The 12,477-nt window shown below is 49.3% G+C and overlaps 1 protein-coding gene across 1 annotated transcript; it reads left to right on the forward strand.

Moving 5' to 3' along the window:
- Positions 1 to 938: 938 nt before the first annotated feature.
- Positions 939 to 7,968, forward strand: TSPYL2 (TSPY like 2). The gene is made up of 7 exons (XM_043459420.1): positions 939 to 1,908; positions 3,134 to 3,211; positions 3,339 to 3,450; positions 3,532 to 3,677; positions 3,800 to 3,897; positions 4,233 to 4,975; positions 7,274 to 7,968. Exons 1-7 carry the CDS (start codon positions 1,108 to 1,110, stop codon positions 7,417 to 7,419), a joined length of 2,124 nt encoding a protein of 707 aa, XP_043315355.1. The 5' UTR covers positions 939 to 1,107; the 3' UTR covers positions 7,420 to 7,968.
- Positions 7,969 to 12,477: the final 4,509 nt, after the last annotated feature.

The raw sequence follows: 12,477 nt of genomic DNA on the forward strand, positions 1-12,477 counted from the left end.
CAGTTTTCTAAATGTCTTTTTAGTGACACCTTATTAAGAGGAGAGGAAACAAGCTCAGAAAGAGGCAGTGATTTTGTCAGGGTTTAAAAGTGAGAAGCATACCTGTGGCACGAATCCCAGATGGAAGTCAGAACCCCACCACTGTGCCTCATGAGAGACCATCCATTTGCCACCCCCCCCAATCTAAAATACAATTAAAAGCAGCATACACTGAGGAAATTGAGAGGAAAGGGTGGAAAGAAATACGGAGTTGATGAAGAAATAGAAAATCCTAGAAAGATCTAGCAGATGAACTGAATCACAATAATTTTCATGACGCAGAGGAAGTTAGTTTTTTGGTGTGATTATTATTGCTAGAGCCATTTTGCAGAAATGGGAAACGCCACGTCAAAACCTGGCCCCAAACGAAAGACCTTCGATTTCTAAACCCCAGGCTCCTTCAGGGCCACCCGAGCCCCGAGTTCGCCACCTCCGAGTTCGCCGCTGCAGGGGCGAAAGCAAGGCCGAGGGGAAGGGGCAGATTTAAGAAGTGCGTAGTTGCTGATGGGGAGGGGGGGGAGGGAGAGAATGACGGCGAGGCTCTCGAGTCTATCTGAGCACATCCTGCTCACTGCTTGCGCTTGTTTTTCTGTTTTGCGTTTGGGTCTTCAGAACCACTGGTACTTTTCCCATTGGATAAAACGTCGGCGGGTGAGGGAGAAGGGCTTCTTCCCCTCAGATCTCTCCGCGGCCAATCGCCCTGCACAGTCTAGACGGTCGCTGAGAGAGTCAGCCGGGTGATTGGCGGGCCTGGGGGAAGCCAATGGGAAAGTGATGAGGTGCGGTGTTGGCAAGCAGATTGCGTGCGACAAAGTGGAGAGCTAGGGGGCGCAAGGGCCGCCGCCACGGCTTGCAGCCAATGGCGATGCGGGACGGCCCCTGGCGTCACGAGGGGGCTGGGCCTGACTGTTGGCGCGGAGGGAGTACGGCAGGAGCTGTGGGCGGTAGCGCCACAGCGAGGCTGAGAGCAGAGCTGGTCGCGTGAGGCTCGGCAGCTTCGCTTCAGGTGTGACGAGCAGCGGCGGCCCGGCCGAGCGCGAAGGACCAAGCTGTGCGAACGCGGTCACCATGGACCGCCCAGATGAAGGGCCTCCGGCCAAGGCCCGCCGCCTTAGTGGCTCCGAGCCCCCTCAGAGCGAGCTGCCGCCGCCGCCGCCGCCGCCTCCTCCTCTCCTGCGCCTGCCCCTGCCTCCACCTCAGCAGCGCCCGAGGCTCCAGGAGGAAACCGAGGCGGCACAGGTGCTGGCTGACATGAGGGGGGTGGGACTGGGCCCCGCTCTGCCCCCGCCTCCGCCCTATGTCATTCTCGAGGAGGGGGGTATCCGCGCATACTTCACCCTGGGGGCTGGGGGTCCCGGCTGGGAGCCCGCAGTCGAGTCAGGGTACGGGGGGTCGTCCCCTCCCGCGGAGAGCCTAGAAACGCTCTCTCCCTCAGAGGTTTCTGGGGGAAGCCTGGAGATTGACTTCCAGGTGACGGAGCCCAGCAGCTTTGCAGGAGAGAAGGCCCTAGAAACCTGTAGCGCAGGGGGGCGGGGGTACCAGAGGTTAGCCGGTCCAAGGGGGAGAGAGGAGACTGTCATCATCGTGGAAGACGACGACGAGGATGAAAAGGAAAGCGTGAGGAAGAGGAGGAGGAGGAGGAAGAGGAAGCCCAGGAAGGTGAAGAGGGAAAGCCCAGAGAAGAATGCCGAGAAGATAGAGTGCATCCTGCAGGCTCTGGAAAATATTCAACTAGACCTGGAGGCGGTGAATATCAAGGCAGGCAAGGCCTTCCTCCGTCTCAAGCGCAAGTTCATCCAGATGCGGAGACCCTTCCTGGAGCGCAGAGATCTTATCATCCAGCATATCCCAGGCTTCTGGGTCAAAGCAGTATCCTTGTCATCTATACTCATGGGCCAGGAGCCCATGACCAGAATTGGGTGGGGGGCGGTGGGAGGAGGGACAGACTGGGTGAAAGGGTGTGGGGGCGGGCCCCTGTTGGAAGAATGAGGAAGTCTGGTGGAGAAGGGATGGAAGGAGTGTGGCAAAACATCAGAGAAGCTGGGCTGGGGAAGGGGGAGGGGGCCCATTAAAACTGGACCACAAATGGGAAAGGGAGAGAAGAGCATAGCATTAAAAAATAAATGGATCACAGACAGTGAAAGGGGGAGGACAGAGACACACAGCAGAAAAATTAGACCAGAGATGGTAAGACGAGGAGTGGGGAGAGGGGGACATGGAAGATAACCTGACTCAGAGACAGTGAAGAGGGAGGGGAAGGGCATACAGCAGAGAATTGGCCCAGAAAGGGTACCCAAGTCACACATGGCTGTGCCTCTACTTAGATTCTAGGGAGACCCCAATCCTGGCTGGAGAGGAGGGGGCCAGTGCCCTGAAGGATCAGGAGAAGGAGTATCTAGAGATTAAGTTAAATGAAGGAAATAACAGTAATTCACTGTTGGTGATAAGCTTGTCTCTGGGGGACCATGTAACATGTTAGGAACACCTGGGGTTAACATCCTAATAGAATTACATGGACACAGACACTTGACACTGTCATACATACATATCACATGATCACAGGCCCCCAGTACCCAGGCACAGTATCATGTGGCCACAGGTCCTCAGTACCCAGACCACACCATCACCTGGACACAAGCCCTCAGACACAGACACACAACATTATGTGGACACATACCCATAACACCCGAATATATAACATCATGTGACAACAGGCCATCAGCAACCAGATATAGCATCATTTGGACATGGGCTTTTAGCCCCCAGACACATGATGTCTTGTGAACACTCAGAGATACAACATCACTTAGGTATAGACTCCCAGCACCCAAACACACAGCAAATATGAACCATGGCAGGGCCACCTAATATAGAGGTTTGATATTTTTAAACACAGGCGCTCACCACATGGTATCATGGGAATAAAAGTATGGGTCTTGTCGCATGACCTACTTGCTCCACATACATCACATGAGCACAGAAGGAATTCTGCTCCAGCCTCTCTTTTGTTCCGCCCTGCATATCCCTGTCTGGCCTTCCTTCCCTCCTTCTCATTGAACAGTCACTCCTTGACCTAAACTGCTCCCTCCATCAGTTCCTCAACCACCCCAAAATTTCAATCTTGATCAACCAACGCGATGAAGACATTTTCCGCTACTTGACCAACCTGCAGGTCAGGCCAAAGAGAGATCTTTTCTACTAGGACTGGGCGAGGAATCTGGTCCTTGGAGGTGAGGGGGGATTGGGTGGGAGGGGCCACAGTGTGGTGGGAATTCCACCATTCCCCCCACCCTGAGCAGGTACAGGATCTCAGACATATCTCCATGGGCTACAAAATGAAGCTGTACTTCCAGACAAACCCCTACTTCACAAATATGGTGATTGTCAAGGAGTTCCAGCGCAACCGCTCAGGTAAGAGGTAGCCCCAGAGCAAATTCATCCCCCCCATCTAACCTTGTCCAGTGCCCTCTCTATAGCTTCCTTTTGCCCCAGGCCGGCTGGTGTCTCACTCCACCCCAATTCGCTGGCACCGGGGCCAGGAACCTCAGGCCCACAGGCATGGGAACCAGGACGCCAGCCACAGCTTCTTCAGCTGGTTCTCAAACCATAGCCTCCCAGAAGCTGACAGGATTGCTGAGGTGGGGCCCCTCCTGGCATTGCCAGGGAAGACCTTGCTAGGCTTGCCCTTGGATACCTGGGAGATTGGGAGTAGGCTCTGGGACTTGTGCTCATAGCTCCCTTCCCCTGTCTCTTTCAACAGATTATCAAGAATGACCTGTGGGTTAACCCTGTGCGTTACTACATGATGGGAGAAGGGGGCTACAGAACAAGCAGAAAGAAGCAAGAAAAAGAAGAAAGGTGATTGCGGAGGGTTGATGACTGAGAGGTGGTTTGTTAGGGGTGGGGCAAAGACTAGGCTAGTGTCACACAGTATTCGTAGAGCCAAAAGGGACCTTTGAGATGATCCAATCCAATATGTTTTACAAGTGGGTAAAACATATTTCCCAGAAATGGGGTGTGATTGGCTGAGGTTATGCTGTCAGGGGCAGAAATGGGACTCTCCCCACCTAGCCTCATACCTGGGAATCCTTGTAGCCTACTGCCTCCGTGTTACTTACCACCTTTCAGTGTTTATCTGCTCTGGGTACATCACCTCCCACCAACCCTTTACTGAACCCCAGACTTCTCCACAGTAAAAACAAGGATGAATATGAAGTGGTGATCGTGGAAGACTCTGATGACTATCACATCATGGAAGACATTATTGGAGAGACCTCAGACAGTGATGGTATCACCGACAATGAGACCATTCATGACGTCAAGATCTCTGACTTCATGGAGACTACTGACTGCTTCGAGACCACTGACAACGAGATAACTGACATCAGTGAGAGCCTCTGTGACAGCGAGTGCCCTGGCCACAATGAGACCACCGACAACAACGAAAGCCCCAATGACAATGAAACCACTGATAACAATGAGAGTGCTGATGACAAGGAGAGTACCGATGACAACACTGAGAACCCTGAAGATGACAACACTGATGAGAACGAAGAGAACCCTGATGACAACGATGAGAATGCTGATGAGAACCCCAATGGTGATGATGAGAACCCCAAAGGTGGCAACCAAAGCAGCAATGGCAACAACCAGGACAGCAGTGACAGTGACAATGAAGGAGACAATGATGGCAGTGATATTGAAGATAATGATGGCAACGAAGGTGACAATGAAGGTAGTGATGATGATGGCAACGAAGGTGACAATGAAGGCAGCGATGATGACGACAGAGACATTGAAGACTACGAGAATTACCTTGAAGACTCTGACAAGGATCACCATAACACCACCAACCAGGATGACTATGAGGACGAAGTAGAGAACATCTCTGAAGAAGAGTCGTCAGTGGAGGAAGAGGAGGAGGGCAGTGAGGAAGGTGAGCTGGACCCTCACCTTTTTTGTTTTGTTTTTTTCTTTGGACCCTCACCTTTTGTCTTACCTCCTTTCTCTTCTGTCAGAGAAAATCTGGCTGGGGTCAGAGTATCAAGGCAAGAGCACAATCTTCTCTTGTGGAGAAAAGAAAAAAGCATTCTCAGTAAGTTTTTAAATGAAGCAAGGCCAGGAAACAAATTTGCAAACATAACAAAGAAACAAATTTCAGTTCTTGGTGATAGGCAGATAGGTTGTAACAGAACACAAGACAAATGAAGCAGAGAGAAGAGATAGGAGGCAGTGGGTGGTAAACTAAGACAGGTTCACACACAGAAGAAGAAAAGTGGCAAACACATTGCAATTCAGCACACTCTGTACCCAGCCCTGGCCTTCTGGGAACTCCCAGGCTTGCTTGGGGAGCTGGGGGTGAAGTGAACAGTGTGCTCAGTGATCCCAGAGGAGGGAGGAGCTAATTCTATCTCCAGAATCAGGAAGGGGAGAACTAGAGAAAGAAAGTGACATTTGAATTGGAGGCTGCCTTCACATTAAGGAGCATTATGGGGCATTCTTGGTGGAAGGGATCACATGAAAAAGAACCTAGAAGGGTGAAAATGCATAGTCTGTCTGTTAGGGTTTCCCAGGTTGTCTTCTAAAGACCCTTCACCAAAAGGTTCTCACAAAAAGGTTCAGTGGTCAAATATGTTGGGGAAATACTGCATACAATAATGTCCTTATGTAGAGTCACATGTACATTGGCACCTGAAAGGCTCTGATAAATCCTGCTCTAAGAAACCTATTTAAACATTGTAGAAGTCAGCATTTCCCAAATGTTGATCACAGAAGCCATTGTTCACTGTCCACCAAAAAAAGCATTTTGGGAAATGCTGAGGAAGGGTTGCACATGGAGGGTTCAGGGAGAAAGCAGTAATTAAGGTAACTGTCATGTTTGGTTCTGGCCTGGATGACTGGCCAAAGGAGGCACCATTTCATGAGATGGGGAAGGGCATGGCAGTGGGATTGGTGGGATGCAGAGAGGAACATGGAGTTGGAAGGGCTTGTTGGACACAGGTACAGGTGTCTGAGAGGCAAATGGTTAGTGGTATGTCTGGGAAGTCAGAAATTGTAAAGAAAGGAGGTAACAAGCCAGGGCAGAATCCTCTATCTGGATTCTGGGGCCAGTTAATGTTAATTGGGTCCAATTAACATTAATGAAGTGTTTACTATGTGCCAGACATTGTACTAAGGGTTTTCTTGCTTTAAGTAATTTAATTCTCACAGCAACTCTTAAGAAGTAGGTACTATTATCCTCATTTTATAGATGGGGAAACTGAGACTCTGAAAGGGAGAGGAGAACTAGGTCATGGAACATTCTGAGAAGGAATTGTCAGCAGTGTCCAGTGGTCCTGAAAGGGCAAGTAAAATGAGGGCCGGGATGTGTTCATTGTATTAGCGGCTGAATAGATCATCTGTGACCTTGGGAAGAGTAGTTTCAGTGGCTTGGTGGGGGTAGAACCAGACCACAGTAGGGAGGGGGAGGGATGAGCAGGGGTTAAGGTAATAGAGTCAAACTTTGGCTAAGAAGGAAATGGCAGAAGGCAGACAAGGGGTATGTTTGAGCCTGGCTGTAGGCAGGCAAATAGAGGAGAGGCAGCCCCGTAGGTGGAAGGAGCAGGAGGACCAACCACTCCTGGGAGTTTTGGCCGTGGTATCCCTGGCAAACTTCCATAGAGGGCACCGAGAAAGGAGGAGTTGAATGAGCGAGCAGATTCAATCTAGACATATTTTTAGGTAGGGAAACTGAGGGAATTGGTGGCCTCATCCCCTCCTACTCAGTGGCATCTCCTTTCAGAAAAGGGGAGGCAGAGTTATCCACACAACCCTAGTGCGGGAGCAGGGGTGGGGAATTGGGCCAAAGAAGACAGACTTAGGCCTATTTGAATCACACCAAGGAAAAAGAGGGAGCAGCCTCTGGATGAATAGAAGGTTTATTCAGCTGAAGTCAGAGCTCAGGAAGAGACATGCACACTGCATACACTGGGAGAAAAAGCTACTTTCAGAGGTGTATTAATTAGGACAGGGGCAGCCCACCCTGCCTTCCTGCTTTCCTCCCACTGCCCCTTACTCTCTTAGCTTGAGTTCACACACATACTTGGCTGCTTGTTCCAAGCAGAGGTGCTTGATGAGTGGTCCCAGGCGCCCCAAAACCTGACTGTGGGCTCTGTTCCCTATGAAGAGTGACATCTACCTGTCCATCTAACCACCCTCTTCCATTTTACCCCCCTTGATTCTCTGTCCTGTGCAGGCAGTGAGCAAGGTGAGAACAGCAATGATGAGGAAGGAATCGAGGACGACTCAGGAGAGGAAGACTCAGAAGACTCCGACATGGAGAAGGTGCTTCAGGTCCAAAACCCTTGGGCCATCCCGGCAAAGAGGGGCAAAATGGGATAAACGTCTTACCCTTTCAGGGGCTGCTTCTCTATATCCTCCTTCCCCTGCCCCATTTGCCCTCCCTATCAGCTAGGGCCGAGCGGCCCCGCATTGCACTTCTGGGGGGTGACTGACTTCGTACACGGGTTTAAAGTTTATTTTTATGGTTTAGTAATTGAGAAGTTCTTATTTTGGGGGGAGGGAATGGGGGCTCTCCCCTTCCTTTTAGCCCTCCTCCCCTGCAGGCTTCTGTGTGCTGCTAAACGTATTTATTGTGATGCCTTGGTCAGGGCCCCTCTATCCCCCTCCTCGTGCTGTGTGGAGTGGACACCCTTGATCCCGAAGCGGGGAGGGCTGCTGTGGCCTTGGGGGGCTCTGCTGCCACCCTGTTCTCCCAAGTCCCTCGCTTTTCCTCCACCCGTCGCCTTTACCAGCTGCGCCCGCTAGCCCGCCTCGGTGTCTATGCAAGGCCGCTTCGCCATTGCGGTATTCCTGTGCCCCTCCCCCAGAAGTCCCACCTCCTTCCCTCTGGACCCTGGTAATCCTAATAAAAGTGTGAGCAAATTCAGAGTGCTGTTTCGAGTCTTTTGTCCCACTCGGTGCGCGGACCCCAACAGCCAGTCTCCGTTCCCACAGGCCCGCAAGTAGGCGCCTCGTCTATGCAGGGGCCAGGAAGATGGTAGTTACTAGGGGTGGGGGTGCCTGGCTAGGGACGAGCTCCTCCCGACCGCAGAGATGTTGCGTCAGGTCAATGCGGACCATCCTGACCAATGGCAGGGCGAGGCTGAGGGAGCCCCTCCCTCTCCCGGAGGCCGCAGTAGACCCAGGCAGGTAGCTAACGGCTTCCCACGCCTTCCCCTCCGCGCATGCGCACAGAGATGCCCTGCGCCCTGGAATATTTTATTCAGTTATCTTTTTATTTATCGTGCGTCAAACCTTTCCTCCGGCCTAGTATAGGCTGGAAGAGGGGGCGCTAGAGGAATCCATTTTTTTCGTTCGCATGTAGTGAAATAAAAATGATATCAGTTAGGACTTAATCCAGTAATGCATAAGCGCTCTCTCAGGAAGAGGGTGCATGATCTCTGGGGCTGGACCTGGGAGAGAAGGCAAGAAAAGAGAGCCCTGACTGGGGAGTTTGCATAGAGATAAAGGAAAAGCAGGGCTTTCTGGTGGCTCAGTCGGTAAAAAATCTGCCTGCTATGCGGGAGACCAGGTTAGATCCCTGGGTGGGGAAGATCCCCTGGAGAACGGAATGGCTACCCACTCCAATATTCTTACTTGGAGAATTCCATGGACGGAGGAACCTGGTGGGCTACAGTCCATGGGGTCGGAAAGGGTCAGACACGAGTGAGCGACTGACACTTTCACTACTTTTCAAAGGAAGAGAAAAGGAAAATTACTATGTAGCTGTGGGGGCAGGGCGGGAACGGTCAGGAGTTGGGCGTCTGAAAGAGGCTTTATCTGGGAGATATCTGAGGAAAGGCCCAGTGGCTTTACGTTTTGGATACAGTAACTTTATTTCCACGAACACCACAGAAACCTCCCAGTTTATTTATGAATCATAATAACTTACACACAGATCCCAGACATCCGAGTATGTCTTCTGCAATATACCTCCCAAACTTTCCATCCGATGCTCTTATTTTGGGGAAGGCTTCAGACAGTTTGATTTGTGTTTTACATAATGCCCTCTGCTGGCTGCCAGGAGCATTGATTCGAGGGAGGGAGAGCAGTGAGGAAGTTGATGCTATACCTAAGGTGAGAATGGCGTGATGGGGAAGGATACAGGAGGTTTTTAAAATATTATCTTTCGGAAGTTTTAGATTTACAACATCATTGCAAAGATAATACAGAGAGTGTACCTATACCCTACCAGTATACCTTACCAGTTTCCCCTATTGTTAACATCTTACATTTGTATGATATGTCTGTCACAATTAATGAACAAATATCAAAACATTATTAATGAAAGTCCATATTTCCTTAGTTTTCACTAAATTTTCTTTTTCTGTTCCAGGATGCCATCTAGGATACATTACATTTAGTCATCATGTCTCCACAGACTCTTCTTGGCTATGACAGTTTTTCAGATTTTTCTCATTTTTGATGACCTGGAGTCATCAACATTTGAGGAATACTAGTCAGGTATTTTGCAGGATGTCCCTCAATTGGGATTTGTCTAGTATTTTCCTCATGATTAGACAGGAGTTATGGGTTTGGGAAAGGAGGACCGCAGAAATAAAGTACCATACTCTTTGTATCATATCAAAGGTACATGCTATAAATATGCATTATCACTGTGATGTTAACTTGATCACCTGGCTGAGGTATGTATGTCAGGTTTTTCCACTGTAAAGTCACTCCATTCCCCCACCTTCCATACTGTACTCTCTGGAAGGAAACCACTAAGCATAGCCCGTGCTTAGGGAGTGGGGAGTTATCCTCCAACTCCTTGATGGGGAAGTATCTACATAAATTAATTGGAATTCTCCTGCACAAGAAATGTGTGTATTCTATGAGTGCTTTTAAGATGCTAGAATCAACAGGAAGAAAAAGAGGGATTGAGAGAAGTCAGAGATGACTGCCAGGTTGCTGTGGGACCTCCTGTGAAATGGTTAGAATACCAGATCTTGGATATACTCCAGATTCTGATAAATGTTTTGGGGAAAGCATGGAAGCTTGGATGCCTCTGGTTCTAAGCTGGGACCACACTATCAGAAGTGGGTAGAAGAGACCCTGGCCCAAAAGGAGAACATCTTTCCCCAGGGCCAAAGCTGAGAGTACAGGATGCTGAGTCAAGGCATCTTGTGCAAAGGAAAGAAACACCTATGTGCAGTATCTGGAGTCAGTCCTAAAGAGCACGTGATGAAGTGGAGGGGAGGGGAAAGCAGCAGGGGCAAAGGATCTGGAGAAAGATAGCCTGGGTATCCTTGCCTGAGTCCACTCTGGTGCACAACATGACTCCCTAACCCTCTTTAGAGGGTCTCAGCTTTCCCATCTACAAACAGAATCATGCTGGGGGATCAGCCCAGGAGAAGCAACCAGCCTAAGATCCCAAATGGAGTCTAATCTTAAAGCAAACCTTTGAAGTCCGGCCTTCATCCTACTCTTCCCTGATTCCTCTCTCTCTAATCAAATCCCTAGCCTCTCATCCTGGCTCCTCTTCACCCACCCTGTCAGAGAGGGCCTCTGACTTCAGGGACACTGTTAGGACCCAATTATGGGATTCTAATATACTTGGCCAGGATGCTCATGTCCTGGACTGAGGCATGGGAGAAGAAAATGTTCTTTGTCTAGGGTGACATCTTTTCCCTGTGCTCTCACTCCTCAGTGTGTGGTGTGGCTTCAGTTCTGCCCAGTCTGGTCCTCCAAAAGGGAGGACTGTTCTAGAAGTCCTTAAGGTCACATCCAACTCCAGAATATAGTCTTTGCTGAAGACCAACGAAGACAGGCCCATCTGCTGGGACCCCAAACAGAAACCAGGAGGAGAGTGAGGGACCGTAGATCCAATGTGCCCCAGAGCCCGTTCATATCCTTCACAACTCACCCCACTCCCCTGAAGCCTGGAGCAACCTCCTTAGGGTGAGGTTCCCAGGACTTCCTAGGACCAGACCTTTAAAGTGCCACCCACTTCTGTGACTAAAAGTAGATTGGCAGGGACAAAACTAAATTCAGGAAACTAGATTCCTCCTTCTTTGGTGACCAAAAAGGCCATCAGTGGCTCCCGTGGTTGGGGAAGTGGAGGATGGTTAGGGAAGCATCCTATTTTTCATTCCATAAACATTTATTGAGCACATGCTGTGTGCCTGATAGAAACTCAGTGATAGGAATACAGCAAGGGAACATGAATAGACCAAGTTTTTGTCCCCCTGGAGCACAGAGTTGAAACAAGTGTTCATAACATTTTTTGTGTGCTATGGACCTGCTTGGTGACCTGGTGAAGCCTATGCATCTTTTCTCAGAAAACAATATCTTTTCAATGCATAAAATAAAATAATTAGAGCCATAAAATATTGAGTATATTTAAATATTGTTATTAAATATGGAGAAACAAATATGTGTTATAGTGATATATTTGCTCCTTGTTAACCCATTCAATCACAAGATCTAATGGACAGTCTAATGACAAATATGCTTTTGAGATAGAGATGAGATTATATATTTCAAGAAATGTGAAACATCTAGAATATGACATGAAAATCTCTGTGATTTCTATTAGTGATGGAGTCACAGGTACTATTACTACTATGGTGAGTTATATTCTTTGCTGAAAAGATGCTAAATTTCAATTACAGGAGAGTGGAGAAAAAACATTTTTCCCCCATCCAAATTTAGGAACCCCTCTAAACCCTGTCCCAGCTGGACTGAAGTGAGGTATGTGAACCCAAACTAAGAAACCCTGATAATAGGAAGGGCCTTCCTGTATCTCCTCCCTTCTTAAACCCTTTTCGTCTGGAAGACAGAAGCCGGGATTTTATGCTGGGTCGTACTGCTGTGTGACCTTAAGTCAATCAGTTTGCCTCTCTGAGCCATAGTTCCCTAAATCTGAAACAATGGCAAAGGCAAGAATTGGGAGGGGAGACCTTAATTATTTATGTTCCAGGCAACTAATTTATGTTCTCTCATTGAATCCCCTATTGAATGGATAGCATTTTCAGGTAAGATTTTAAAAGTTATCTTCCCATTTCACAGATGGTTAAGCTGAGGCTCTGAGTGAGGTTGTCACTTGACCAATGTCTTAATCAGTAAGTAGCAGGGGCTGGTGGGTGACTGGCCAGACGCCTATAACCACCTCATCCTCCAGGGATAAAACTGGGAACTACGTTCACTTTGAGCGAGAGAAACCTGGCTCCGAGATGCCTGCAGGCGGGGATAACCTATGGGAAACTGGGGGCAGAATGGTGTCTCTTAGCGGAGCGGTGGTTTACGGAGAATAAAACGTCAAGAAGCTGCGCATCTCAGATTGTCCAGTGACTCGCGCCAGGCCTCACTTTAGGCTTCGCGCCTGCGTGCTCCCAACCAACCGCCCGAAGACCTATCGAACCGACTGGCAAAGAGCGATGACGATCCTCCTCCTGG

Source organism: Cervus canadensis, chromosome X (assembly GCF_019320065.1).
Source record: "Cervus canadensis isolate Bull #8, Minnesota chromosome X, ASM1932006v1, whole genome shotgun sequence".
NCBI lineage: Eukaryota > Metazoa > Chordata > Mammalia > Artiodactyla > Cervidae > Cervus > Cervus canadensis.